Here is a 15,009-nt window from a genome sequence, read left to right as displayed (position 1 = left end):
ATTTTAATTAATTAATTTAATTATTATTGAATAATATAACTTTGAAGTGATAATTTAAGGTAAAAATGATCGATTCATTAATATAACCGATCCACTGATAAACTACGTTATATAATATTCTTATTTACTTATATTTTACTTATTAATTTATTTCATAAGATTATATTATTTGTTATTATTATGGTTATGGTTATAATAAAATCTAGATTGGAAATAGAAATCCAAATCAGATTCTAATATGGATCTGTTATATAATAGTTTTTGAATTAATTTTTAATTTTTTTTAATTAAATGATATACAATAGTTAATATTATAATAGAATTATATTCACTATTTTTCAAATAAAAATTCTATATTCATTTTAATTAATTATAATTTAATATCTAAGATTTGTAAATATTATTTATATTTATTAATAACATACTTTTTCCTAATATAAATCAAACGAAATAAATTTCAGTTCTATATTCAATCTCTTTTATAAATATATTATACAATCTTTAATTCTATTGAATTCAAATTATAAAATCATCAACAATATATTAAAAATAATTCTTATTTCAAAAAATAATAAGTTTAAATTTAATAAGATAGTTAATAAAGGTTGTTATATAATATTACTAGTAAGTTTATAAGAACAACTATCCTCATTGTAATATTAGATTAATTACAATAAATAGTAACTATAAATAGTATAATAAGTATAATAAACTATTATAAAAGAAATGCTTAATATAATCTATATAGTTTTATTCTCAAATTAAAAACTACATACTAATTTAAATCAATATTCAAAGTAATTATTCTTTTTATTATACAATTCGATATAATAGTAAACCTTTTATATTATATATTTCCTAAGTTTAATAAACCTCTAATTCTTTATATAATAATTTTATTATATCAATTTATTTACCTTCCTAATTATAAATATTAAAATATAAAGATTTGAATAATTAATATAAAAAGTTTGAAAATATTTTTATAAAAAATAAAAAAAATAAAAAGTAATTTCAATTATTAATATATAAAATATTAAATTATATTTATTAAATATAGATTTATTAATAATAATAAAAAACAATCAATTTATATTTAAAACAATTCTATTAATTTTATAAAATCATTAAATATTCCTGAATTAAGATTAAGTTTTATTATATAATCTCGATAATGTATAAATTATACTCAATGATAATGATAATAATTTTAATTCTAACTTTAACAATAATTATATTCTATTTAAAGTTTTGAAATATTAATTAATATTATTTATTAAAAGGAAAAGCTGAAAATATATAGTTTTTGTTGGAAGTTGTGGCACGTGCTCTAAGCTACTGTGCATATATCACTTCCACTTCGTAGTTAGATTTTACCTTAGTACAATTAATCTACATAGTCAATAATACATGCATTCCACTGGCCTGCTCCTTTATTGTGAACAGGTTATGAGCCCGGTAGCTCTGCAGTAAGACTAAGGCCGAAAGCTCTTTGAATAGCTTACGTTGCCAAAGGAGAGGTTGGCGACGAGAAGCTCCTACGCAACGCGACGTCAACATACGAGGTGCGCACAGCAAACAGATTGCTGAGCAGCGACAGCGAAGTAACCACTTACATCGCGCCTTTTCCTCAAGTAAGAAAACTACGAGTTATTACTGAAAAGACCATTCATTCCAGCTTAACGCTGAAGAGCATCACCTGCTACATAGTGTTCGATATCACTTCAAAAATCATTATCTACAAATCAAAATTCACTATTCTTAATTACCCCGCCTTGAAGAGAATTTCTCCCTTCAAACACTAGTACATCCCAATCGGGACAGCGCAGTCTTAAACAGTTCCTCTTCCACTCTTTCATTCCACCATCAATCACGCCTAGGTCATCGACGCAAGCTTTCTACTTGCAGAACCTTCAAAATGAACGAAGACACTGGATCCAAGGATTACTCCAAGCGCATCCCTCCTCTCACTCAAGAGAATCACGAACGCTGGACTCGTCAAATAAGAATTCAACTTCGAGGAAAAGGTTGGTTCTATACATGCGAAAAAGACATTGCATGAATATGCACGGATTGCAGCAGCCGACAACTTAATCCAGGATTTCGAAGAACTTCAAGTCTCCAGCGGCAGCGGCAGTACCACTACAAAGATTCGACTCAATATCGACAAAAAGGCCACCTTTCTTAAGGACGACGCTAGTGCATTATCTTACATCTGTCGCTCATTATCTGACGATGATGAGGCTTTAGTGGACGAATATGATACAGCAAAGAAACTTTGGGATTATCTAGCCGTCAAATACTCCAGAATCGATGATATCGCAGCAGACGAGTACCTCCTCAAGATCAAGACCTTCTCTTTCGACGATACCCCTGATATGACTATTATAGGTGCATGGGATAAGCTCAAGGATCTTCGACGAAAGCTCTTATCTGCGGATGCTTCAGCCGGTGCTTTGTGTACAGATAAATCACTCTTTCAAAGCCTGACCTTGTCTCTCCCTGATGAGTACAAAGTCATCATTGATATGATCCGTGTCGTCAGTTCTACTCTAAGCATTGACGATAAGATCAAGCATCTACAGGTCAAAGAGGCAGAGATCCAGACCTCTGGAGACTCGGCACACCTTGCAAAAGGAAAGAAATATGTCCCACCTCATCGCCAGTGTAAGGCTAGCACAAGCTCGGAGACCGACACATCCATCATCACTTGCGAACTCTGCGACAAACCTGGCCACTCAGTCCTAAAATGCTTCCAGCTCCGTCGCGCCAAGCGTCTCTTGAAATCCGATTCAAAGCACAAACAGAAGAGAAGACAATCCACCTCTCCAGTGCGAAAAGACAAAAAACGCAGGGAGCACAAGGCTCATATCGCCGAATCAAGCTCCGATGCTACTGAAAGTGTCGTCGATAGTGAGTCTGATTCTGAGCATTGTCATCTCACCAAAGAAAGTATTAGTAAGGCATCCCCATCGCAATGGTACGCTGATACCGGCGCCACTTCACACATGTCTGACCAACGTTCTCTATTCAGAAGTCTAATTCGTACTCCGCGACGAAGGATAACGGTTGGTGGGGGAGCTATGTACTCGGATGAGCGAGGAACAGTGGACATGGTGTGCAAGGATGGAACAAGGACATCATTAGCTGGTGTGCTATATGTACCTGGATTGGGGGTCAACCTGCTCTCAGCCAAGAGAATTTGTGAGGCAGGACTCAAGGGTACATTCAGTCTCAAGAAGATGTATTTCACACCAGAAAACGATAAGAATAATAAGATCATCAAAGCAACAATGAAAGATGGGATGTATATCATCTCGCATGTGAAACCAGGATACGAAGATTCTGCATTCTTTGCGCTCTCTGCAGAGATCATTGATGGTACAAAAGGGGAAGTCGAAGAATTAACCATGACGGAGAAGGAAAGATACCTTATCTGGCATAGACGCTTCAATCATCTCGGCCCTGACAAAATCAGGAATCTGCACAAAGTCACTACACTCCAGAGACCGATCAAGGTCCCTTCAACTCTTGATGTCTGTGAAGTGTGCGCTCTCACAAAGATGACTAACAGAATCCCAAGTCAACTAAGTGCACGAAAATCCAAAAGGCTAGAATTGATCCATTTCGATGTTGCTGGCCCTTTCCCAAGGACCATTCGAGGGCACAGATACTTTCTCCTTATTATCGATAGCGCCACAAGGGTAAATTGGGTCATCCTATTGAAACAGAAGAGCGATGCAATACCCTTACTGAAAGCCTGGAAGCAAGAAATTGAACTTGCTACAGGAGTAGCTGTAATTGCTGCCAGAACCGACAATGCACCAGAGCTTCTTCAAGCCGTCCGGGAATGGAAGACTGGTGTGCGATCAGAGGTTACAGTGGTTGTATCGTCTCACCAAAATGGTCCAGCTGAACGCAATATACGCACCGCAGAAACCGACATGAGAGCAATGTTGAAAGAAGCTCATTTACCATTAGAATTTTGGGACGAAGCTGTCGAGCACGACGTATACATTCGAAACCGCACTAGTATTGGCCCAGATGCAAATGGAATCGATCGAAGCCCACTCGAAGCATTTACAGGCACATTACCAGATATCGATACATGCAAGGTCTGGGGGAGTCGATGTTACGCCTATATCAACCCCAAAACCATCCCAAAAGGACAAAGGCATGATAAACTTCGCGACACAGCAAGGGTTGGGATATTCCTGGGATACTCAAAAGACACCACCAAGCATATAAAGGTTTATTCACCAGAGCTAGGTTATACTTACCGCTCTTATCGTGTTACAATCGACGAAAGCTACAAAGGAGGGGATCTGGATCTCAAACTCAGAAACTGTGTAGCTGGATCACAAGGTACCAAGAATATAGAACCTGATCGCAGGCCTCGCGGCAGACCTAAGAATGTCCCTGAATCATCGTCTATTCCAGTCGATCCACCAATATCACCAAATGAAATAATCACAGACTCGATAGAGGTGCGCTTGCCAATACCAAAACGAACAAAGACTGAAATACCACGCTTTGATGAAGATGAATATGGAAATATCCGACAAGTGGCTGATGATTTAACAAGACCGGCAGGGGAAAACAACAAAGAAAGTGATGTTACTTTACCTGATATAACTTCACCACCTGATCATACACCACCGAAGTCAAGGGCACCTGAGGATATAACTTTACCACTTGATCATACACCATCGAATTCGAGTACATTACCTGAGAGTGTATTACCTGATATTGCACTACCTAATGAAACTTTACCACCTACTGCATCTACATCTGCATCTACTTCCACACCACCTTTGAGATACAATCTTAGGAAGAGAAAGAGAAGCGATGACGACGATATAGAAGAACAGAGAGACTCCAAAATCATTCGGGCCTTACTTGCTTCCTTAAATAAGCCAGGATCAGAATCAATTGAGCACGCCATGATTGCCATTCCAAATATTCATCAATTCGAACAGGAGACGAATAATGAAATTGCTTCGAAGATCTTGACTATTTTAGCAGATGCACCAGCAGAAGCTGAGACCGCTCTACCAGCAACGGAAATACTCGGGATCAAGATACCGAATACATATAAAGAAGCAATGGCAGACAAAAAGCACGCGAAAGACTGGCAAGCTGCAATTCAAGAAGAAGTAGACTCATTGGTCAAGAATGGCACTTGGGAAGAGTTCATTTTACCACAAGGGAGCAATCTAGTTTCAACGAAATGGGTATTTGTTGTTAAGACGAAGGATAATAAGGTAGAGCGATTCAAGGCCAGATTAGTGGCTAGAGGGTTCAGCCAAGTTTTAGGTAAAGATTACAACGAAACCTTCGCCCCCACTGTTCGACTCGATACTCTTCGCCTTTTCCTTGCAATTGTTGCAAGAGAGGACCTCGAGTGTTCCCATTTCGATATCAAAAATGCGTTCACCGAATCACACTTGAAAGAAGAAATCTATTTAGCACCCCCTCAAGGTGTTCATGTTCGTCGCGGCCGCGTTCTACATGCACTTCGGAGTCTTTATGGGCTAAAGCAAGCTGGTAGAGATTGGAGCCTTCTTCTGAAAGGAGAGTTAACCAAGATGGGTTTCGTACAAAGCCTTGCGGATCCGTGTTTATACACCAATCACCCGCGCCAGCTAATTCTCCTAGTGTATGTAGATGATATTGTTACTGCTGCTGCACAAAAACGAGATATTCAATGGTTTTATCACAACCTTTCTGCTCGATTCAACACCAAAGACCTGGGGGAGATTAGTAAGATCTTAGGAGTGCGCATCATTCGTAACAGATCAGAGAGAGTGTTAACTATGGATCAAGAAGAGTATCTGGATGCAATGCTTACCCGATTCGGGATCTCCCATGGTCAACACACTCCAAGGAAGATACCAATCTCGGATTACAACCAACTACGACCAACGCTCCCAGACGACGAGCTCACTGATGTAAACGAATACCAGCAAGCAATCGGCAGTACGATCCACCCTATGGTTTACACTAGACCGGACATCGCATTCGGTCTCGGGAGATTAGCACAAGCTATGTCTAACCCTGCCAAACATCACAGCGTTGCACTCAAAAACCTTATGAGATATTTGAGGTCAACTATTAAACAGAAACTACGTTTTGGGCCTGGGGGAGTTCAATCAGATATTTGCAAAGAATATGACCTCCTACAACGCACCATCAAAGTATACACCGACGCAGACTGGGCAAGCGATAGAACCGATCGAAAAAGCATCTCTGGTGGGGTAGTAATGTTCTATGGTGGACCAATCTCATGGGCAAGCAAGAAGCAGACATCTGTAGCTACATCTAGTACAGAAGCTGAGTACATTTCCATGGCGATGTTCACCAAACAAGGGCAATGGGTAGCCCAACTCTTGAGGGACTTAGAGCGACCACAGTATATCGGGAGCAACAGCGGAGTTCAAATGCTCGGAGACAACCAAGGAGCGCTAGCGTTAACCAAGAACCCACATCTACACGAGCGATCAAAGCATATTGACATATGTCACCACTTCATTCGAGATCTCACAGAAAAACATCTAGTCAATACCAGCTATGTCAATACAAGTGATATGGCTGCAGATGGATTAACAAAACCATGCGCAAGGGTGATATTTGAGAGATTCAAGAACATGCTGGGGTTTCAAAGAGAGTAAGCTCTTTGGGAGAGTATTGGAAGTTGTGGTATGTGCTCCAAAATCGACTAAATCGACCAAATTGACCAAATCGACCAAAATCACTGAATCCACCCATTTCACCTATTTCATCAGATTCATTGGATTCATCTTACGTCGAATTTATCAAAAAAAAAAAAAAAAAAAAAAAAAAAAAAAATTAATGATTTCAAGAAAATCACGTGGAATAACAGATAAGCTTAAGGTCTGTTCGCATACGATCGGATTTTGATGGTCTACCATATTAAAACAGTAACCCTACGATCAAGGAATAACGAATTTCGAAGCAATCAGTTATTGGGCGTATAAAAGGAATTTTAAAGAAACTAACTACTGAAGCTGAGAGAGTAAGCTCTCTGGGGGAGTGTTGGAAGTTGTGGCACGTGCTCTAAGCTACTGTGCATATATCACTTCCACTTCGTAGTTAGATTTTACCTTAGTACAATTAATCTACATAGTCAATAATACATGCATTCCACTGGCCTGCTCCTTTATTGTGAACAGTTTTAATAATTCAAAATTAAAATTTAATTTTAAAAATATTAATTTTATTTTATTTAATTTTAATTCAGATTGTAATTATTCATTAGGTTTTTATTAACAAATAATATCTCTAGTTTAATTCTCAACTAACCCCTTATTAATAATAGTAGTGTTGGAAGTTGTGGCACGTGCGCTTAGCTACTGTGTATATATCACTTTCACTTCATAGTTAGATTTTACCTTAGTACAATTAATCTACATAGTCACTTTTACATGCATTTCACTGGCCTGCTCTTTCATTGTGAACAAGTAGTAATATATAAACTCCCTTTAATATATAACTTGGAATATCGAAATTCTATTTGAAAAATTGAATAATTTGGTAAAAATGAAAAGTAATTAAATATTAATATAAATATTATTGTTATATAAAAATGTAATACTCTTATATTTATATTATATAATACTTATTTATTTGTTAATAAATTAAAAGGATTTTGGATTGAATATATTATAATATTAGATTATAATAAAAATATATATACTAATTGCTTGGTTAATTATGAAGAATTATAATATAATTTCAAAGGTAATTGATATTTTCAAATAGAAAGATTATAATTAAATATTTATGGGAAATGATAGAACAAATAATTTTATTTGTTATAAAAGAATAATAATTAAGAAATCTTTTAAAAAATATAATTGAAAGAATGAAATTAATGATATAAACAATTTTAGTAAAAACTTTAATTTTAGTAGTGAAAATTTTGAAAACGATTTGGGCTTAGAGAAGGTTGATGAAGTTATTATGGCTATTTTGTAGTAAATAATATTGATTTTGATTAAAAGTATAAATAAGGATAAAAAAAAGATAAAAAAGATAAAAAATATTAAAAAAAATAAGGAAGATAAAAAAGGAAAATATAAAAAGAAAAAGGAAAAGGAAGATATTTATAGATTTAAAAGATTAAAAAAGAAATCTTAAATTTATAGATTTATAATTTATAATTGTTTAATATATTTTACATCATATTACAATCAGAATATGATTTTTAAAACCAGAATGATATATAGTTTTTAAAATTAGAATGTCAAATCAGTTTGAGATTAGAATATCAAATCAATTTGAGATTAGAATATTATATATTTTTGAAATTAGAATATCAATTTTTTATTCAAATTAAATCAAAACTAGAATGATAATATTATCAAAAAAAGTCGAAATTAAAATATCAAAAATACTAATTAAGATTATTTTGGTTATATTCCTGACATTTGAGGTATCAATACATGGAATAATGCTATATGGGGTTATTACCGTATTAAATAATGTTGAAAAATAATAAAGGTAAATAATAATAAAGATTTGTTAAAGAATTACTTATAAAGCTTTAAAAAGTTGTTTTATAATTAATATATAATAATCTTGAAAACATTTGCTATTTTAATTTATTTGAATTATTACAAATTCAATAATTCCTAATAATTTATTTCATAACTTCAAGTATTTGATAAACCTTTTATTTGAGCTTAATAAGTATTATTTGATAAATAAATGAGGTTTAATAATTGAAATAAGCCGAAATAAATCGATCCGAACGCACCCTAAACAACCTGGAAAATAAACCACGATAATCTTCATCTATAAAGTTTTACTAATGAATAAACAGAAATTTTATCGCAACGCCGACGCCGAAGAATGAAAACAACCCAATTCTAATCACTACTTCCATCCTCACGCTTCGTCCCATACCCTACATCTTCATCCACTACTCTCTCCCTGATATCACCCCCTCTCCTCCAAAACCTCATCAATCGTCCTAACTGGTCCCTTGAAAAATGTTCTCCCCCCATATTTCGGACACCAATAATACGCCGTACAGAAAACGAATACAAATCCCAACACCACAACTGCATAATTCATCTCATCTGCATTTGGATCTTCATAATTTGGGAAAAGTAGCAACACAAAGATAAAAGTCATCCACACAACCGAGTAAACTGCACTGATAAAACTTATCTTGTCGCCCATGTACCAAACCCCGGGTGTAAAATTGCCGAAAAGAAGACGGGATACGAGAGGCATACAGTAAGCGAAGTAGAGGCCCATAATTGCAAGGTTGAAGATGCTGTTTATGGCGACGGTGTTGACGAGCATGAGAAGACCTTCAGCGAGTGTGCAGAGAGCGACGAAGGAGATGGCGCGGATGGGAGTTTTGTTGGATGAGAGGACACGAAGGTAGGATGAAAATGGGAGGCCGTGGTCTGTTAAAAATTGTGTTAGCTTTTCTCTGCCACATGAAAACATTCTTTGTCGGCCAGCAACGAAGTAGTGTTACTAACCTCTAGCAAAGGCAAAAGTTTCTCTCGAAGCCGCAACCATCAAGATCGAACAATTGGCCACACTCGAAATCCACAAGAAAACCAACAAGGCAACACTTCCATCCTTGCCCAAGCTATTGAGTGCAATCTGTGCCAGAGGCTGACCCAATGGTGACGTCACTATACCAATCACATCTGTTCCCATACAGAATGCAATCGTTATGATAACTGCCCATCCCGTCACTGCAGCTGTAATCAATGAAGAGACCATTGCGAATGGCACTGCTTTGGCGGCATTGCTCGCCTCTTCCGCTATGGTTGCTGCACTTTCAAATCCAGAGACAACCCATACTGGTGTAAGAAACGAGAGCATGAAGGCCCAACCATTATTTGTCCAAAATCCGGTATTTTCGAAATCTGTGAAGACAAAACTTGCGGAGTTTTTGAGTTCCGAGGGTGTTCCAGCGGCGAGAGCAACAATCAGAGCAAAAAGCATAGCAAATTGCAGGAATATGTAGAACATATTAAGGCGAGAGAGAATCTGTGACGGCACGCAAGTCATTGCAAAGGTCAAGAAGGTAGTTGCTGCGAACATGCCGTAATTTTGATATTTTGTAGCGACGAACGCAGAATCTGTATTGATACTACAGATTGCGCCAAGGATTAGGGTCGCTGCATAGATTGTTGATGCGTATATCGAGATATACCCTAAAACGTTCATATAACCTCTAAAAAAGACAGAGTTAGAGTTTGGTGTGGACATGACTACAGACGAAAGAACGTACGCAAGCCAGCACATGAAAGCCCTCTGCCGTGGTGGTGTGAGACGTGCAACCCACTGTCAATTGTTAACATTCATGAATCAACCAATCACTCTCGGGTATTGATGACTTGCATAATACAATCCTCCAGAAGTAGGCATGCTGCTCCCTAATTCCCCCAGGCTCAATGCCACCGGAATAAGCAAGAGACATCCCACTAGATACGTCCATACCATCCCCACACTCCCAGCATTGCCTAAACTGAAAACCATACTCTCGGCAATCGCTGGAGCAATCCCCATAGAACCAAAACTTTGTCCGAAGACAGTGGTGTATGAAAATTCGCGTTTTAGCTCAGCTCGATATCCCAGGGATGCCAATAACTCGTCATCGGCCGATATTGTTTCACCTTTTTCCACACCCAGAATTTCGGCCGCCTTTGCAATCTGTTCAGATTGTGATATAGATGAGGAATTGCTGCCATCACGTTTCCCCTTTTCAGGACACTTGCCTGTTTCCTCAGACATGGGGAATAGCAACCACTCACGACTTTATCAAAATCTTGTAAATATGTTGATAGCTCCAGTGACTGATAATCTCATGTGTTGTAGAATTGTTGCGAAAGTAAATCTATGAGATCTTAAAAAATGGGGTATGAAATTCTTTTAATATATGTCCCGAGCTCCTCCCTTCAAAATCCGAGATAAGGAAAGTATAACCTATGAATTCAAGACTCAAGGCCGTGAAATCATCTTATCATTGAGCCTTGCTATGCAGCATGAGCGACCCTATTCTTGCGTCCTTAGTATCACTGATGTCCTACGCGACGGAGACAATACAAGCCATGCAGTGATATGCGAGCTATGATGAGAGGGAGTTCGGGATGTTGAGATAAGGAATCTGGGGGAGCAAGCTTGCTAATGGTCACAGCGTTTGTAACGATAAGGAACCCCTGATACCGTAGAACCAGCGGAACTATCTTTGAAAGTATGAATATCGAGTTTAATATCGATAAGCATTTCAATTGAGTAATGAATAAACACTACAATGCTTGCGTGCAAAGATGAACCGAGATATGAAGGCACCACTTGATAGCCTTTTATTGCGCAGCATCTAAGATCGTGACGTCTTGATTTCCCCATGTCGTCCAATCCCACGCCAGTTGAGCCCAAACTCTATCATCAGAAAGGCAGGGCTGCATCAGATCCTCGTTATCCAAGGACATCACCGTCGCGACCTCCCTCATTCTCGGGCTAGAATCTGCTTACGATTACGTTTTCCATTGATAGTACACTGCTAGGATGCTCTCATCGGTCGAGACTAACATAGATGGGGCTGTCCATTGTCTTATCGACGCGAATCACTTACTTCGCTGCGAACGATGAAGTAGAGAGGGTGAAGATCTTCATCTTGAGCATTGTGCTAGATGTGATGATGTTTCTTACAGATACCAATAGAGCTCGATATGATTGGCTTCAATCTTTCGACTGACAAACCATATGCACGATGCACAGGCGATCTGAAAATGGGTGAGAGGGATTTGTGTTCCGATATGTTGCTGGACGCATTATTGAGGTCTGCAAGATGAAAAAACGTAAATCTTGTGGTATGGACGTGTAAACGGAGCCAGGAAGACGTGATAATGACGGCGAGTGTGATTCTTTTGAGATAGAATAGAAAATAAGAATATCAAGAAGATCAAAGCATGATATTGTGGGCGAGGAGATTATGTAATCAAATGGCGAAATAGGAGGGAAGTAACAAACGAAGATGTGTCATAGAAATTTTGTTTCATTCATCCCACATTTATCCTGAATTTTGACCTCCATTATCATTTTAAGCAATCTCGAAAGACAACTCGACGCACTGTAGGAATCGTTTCCAGTATACCCTCATGATGGGATGAAGAAGTCTTCAAAGTGGCGTGGTTGAAATGGAAATGTGAATTATTTTCTCGGTGGAGATCTCGACCTTGATAGAGTTTACGCGGAAAGACAACGCATAACCATATAAATTGATTCATCGGCCTTTGACTTTAATCAAATGGTGAAAGGGTATCATATACGGGTGCTCATACATATGCGTAAGTCATGATATGCTATCTACTCTATAGGGACCCTGGTACTTCCTCTCCATTTAGATCCGAGCAAACGCACTCTTGCCGAGAATTGGTTCCAAGTTCGAGAAATGTATCTTCATTATATTGCGATATCACTTATTTATATATACGAAGGCACTTCTTCCGGCATCCATATCTCAAGTCCAACTCTCCACAAGATCTCCTATTTGCCAATTTTCCCTTCCTTCCTTTTGCTTGCTAGCATCACGGAATGCATGGCATCTTCACCTTACAATTCTCATACTAATTTCTTTTGACCATGGATCATTGAATGCGTAATGATATTTCTGCCATGATTTATTTATCGTTGAGGTAATCATATGAAATGATTTCGTGAGACGTAATCATTATTTCAGGTAGAGCAATTCAATGATTTTCAACATCAAAAGCAACTTCATGTCTCTTTAAATACATTTATTCAAATTCGGTCCAGTCTTCGCTTTCAAAAAACTCCTTTAGGCTGGTGAGTTTGACATTGGGATTGAGCTAAACACGTCAGATCAAACAACTCTCTCGCCTCGCAAGGGGTAGAACTTACATCCTTAGGCACAACCACGTCTCCCCATCCGAATTCCCCACTACAAGTCGTAGAATTTGATGCTTCTTTCTCAAGTCCTCCTGGATGAGGCTTACCTCGCGCTTCAATAGGAACTTCTTTGCAAGTGACTATTTTTCCAGTCACCTGTCCCCAAACATCAAAAAACTGCACGAAGCTTGCTGATTCGCTGACTCCTAATAGGTTCTGCTTTGGGGGACTTCGGACCAACAATTCCACGAAAGCACCTGTATCAGCTGGTACGACAAATGGATGTTCTGCTGCAACTGGACTGACACGGGGGAAGATCCATTCACCTGAACCATCATTCTTCGCGATCGTATCAGCTTCACGATCTCTCAGCCAGAAAAGTGGGGTCATACCGTTTTTTTGGGTCTGAAGGTGTCCTCATAATCTTTCACATTTGTCGTGTATATGCCCATATTCAGCAAACTGCTCTTCTCCCACAAATCCTTCTGCTCTAGCTGCAAATACTTCGTAACCTCCGCTTTTGAATCAAAATGATACGCATAGGAATATTTCCCTTTACTGAACTCTTTGAAGGAGGGCAAGGGACTCCAAATGAATCTCTCAAGTTTGCTTTCATCCTGTAAAACTTTGGCGGCAGCGTCAACCATTGCTTTGCCTCGACAGACTTCGATGGCAGCAGCATATCCGCCGGTGGCCCGATCTCCCTGCTTTGAAAGCTCTTCATACTTTTTGAAGAACGGTTCCCAGAAATTCGTAACAGCGAAGATCACTTCTGCGCCAGAGAAAGCTGTGATAAGTGAGGCTAGATCGTCTTGGTCGACACTGACAACCTCGATACCTCGATTTGAGAGAGCCTGAGCTGATGGCGATGAGGTGTTTCGAGTGATTCCTCGGACGTTCCATCCCAATGAGAGAAACTTGGTAGCGACAGCACCACCCTTTCATGAATGTAAGTATGGGCCACTAGTATGAAGGTGAAAGATGAGACACCTGGATGCCAGTTGCTCCTACCACGACTATAGTTTTGGCCATAATGAGGACTTGTGGAAACTTGAAGAATGGAGCTGAAAATAATACTTAGGATTGAATTTTAAAAGGACATGGGACTAGGAGCTTGTCTTTATTTATCTCAAGACAAACCACCTTTCCAGCAATATTTATACTTCATGGAAGCTCAATGGTATGATCGATTATCATGACGAAACCATGATTAGAAATAGACGAGCCTAGTTGCTCCAAGGCATAAATGCAGACACCATCAGAATATCTTGTTTCAATCCATCGATATCACGTTCAAGTCTCACGTCGCTGATAAATCCAGCAAAACTACTTGGTCAATTGACCAATGAGTATCAAGCATTATGACGATCACGGCAAGTGGCGGCCGGAATCCCGTCAAGTAGTTATGATGGAACATTGCCTACAGAGTATATGGCTTGATGTATAAGCAGCGCGACATATTCACAACATCATTTGAACATACAATCTAGCCTTCATAACCTCCGCCGGTCCGCTGTAGAAATTCAAAAGCTCAACATCTGACCACTTTCTATGCGAGAAAATTAACATAGTAACTCTTAACAACGTCCATCCAGACCGGCTTCAAAAAGGACCGTGCCAGCCAAGATGTGCTAGAATAAATGCCGAACACTCCTTGCCGAATCTTACCACGCATTTGGGAAGAATGTTCCGGGTCAATTTCTTTTTACCATTAAAGTCTACCGTATTCCGCTCAGTCTACAGAGGCGGACTTCTTTCAAGCCTTTCCGCTGACTCAGCAGAGTATGTTCGGGAGATCTCAGGATCAACTTCGGAGAAGAGAGAGAATATGTGCCGGAAAGTGGGGACATTGTTAATTTTCGTCTAACTAATTATTCTTCAATCAAAATGTATAATAAGTCGGGTACCCTACTTTCTAATCATTTCTGTTTTGGGCTATCCTTTTACATCAAAAAGTACTTTTTTGGTTTATTAATATCTTTATTAAAATATAATATAATCAATTAAAAATTTATATATATATATAATTCAAATCATTTTTAATCTATATTGAAAATTTCAGATTTTTAGGATTTTTCTAAGTAGATATTTGAAGCTTTAAAATAT

At 38.1% G+C, this 15,009-nt stretch overlaps 2 protein-coding genes across 2 annotated transcripts; both read right to left on the bottom strand.

The window, feature by feature from the left end:
- Positions 1-8,961: 8,961 nt before the first annotated feature.
- On the bottom strand, positions 8,962-10,785 carry EAF01_004545 (uncharacterized protein; the record flags this gene model as incomplete). Its single annotated transcript, XM_038912799.1, has 4 exons — positions 8,962-9,440; positions 9,519-10,225; positions 10,283-10,335; positions 10,393-10,785. 4 exons carry the CDS (start codon positions 10,783-10,785, stop codon positions 8,962-8,964), a joined length of 1,632 nt encoding a protein of 543 aa, XP_038772483.1.
- A 1,700-nt stretch (positions 10,786-12,485) lies between these two features.
- EAF01_004544 (uncharacterized protein) lies at positions 12,486-14,083 on the bottom strand. Its single transcript, XM_038912798.1, has 4 exons — positions 13,894-14,083; positions 13,296-13,841; positions 12,916-13,242; positions 12,486-12,863 (listed from the first exon to the last, which is right to left on the bottom strand). The coding sequence occupies exons 1-4, from the start codon at positions 13,933-13,935 to the stop codon at positions 12,792-12,794; spliced, it is 987 nt and encodes a 328-aa protein (XP_038772482.1). The 5' UTR covers positions 13,936-14,083; the 3' UTR covers positions 12,486-12,791.
- Between the last annotated feature and the right edge of the window lie 926 nt (positions 14,084-15,009).

The sequence above is a fragment of the Botrytis porri genome, assembly GCF_014898465.1.
Source record: "Botrytis porri strain MUCL 3234 chromosome Unknown BPOR_005, whole genome shotgun sequence".
Lineage (NCBI taxonomy): Eukaryota > Fungi > Ascomycota > Leotiomycetes > Helotiales > Sclerotiniaceae > Botrytis > Botrytis porri.
This window is presented reverse-complemented; position numbering and strand designations above follow the sequence as displayed.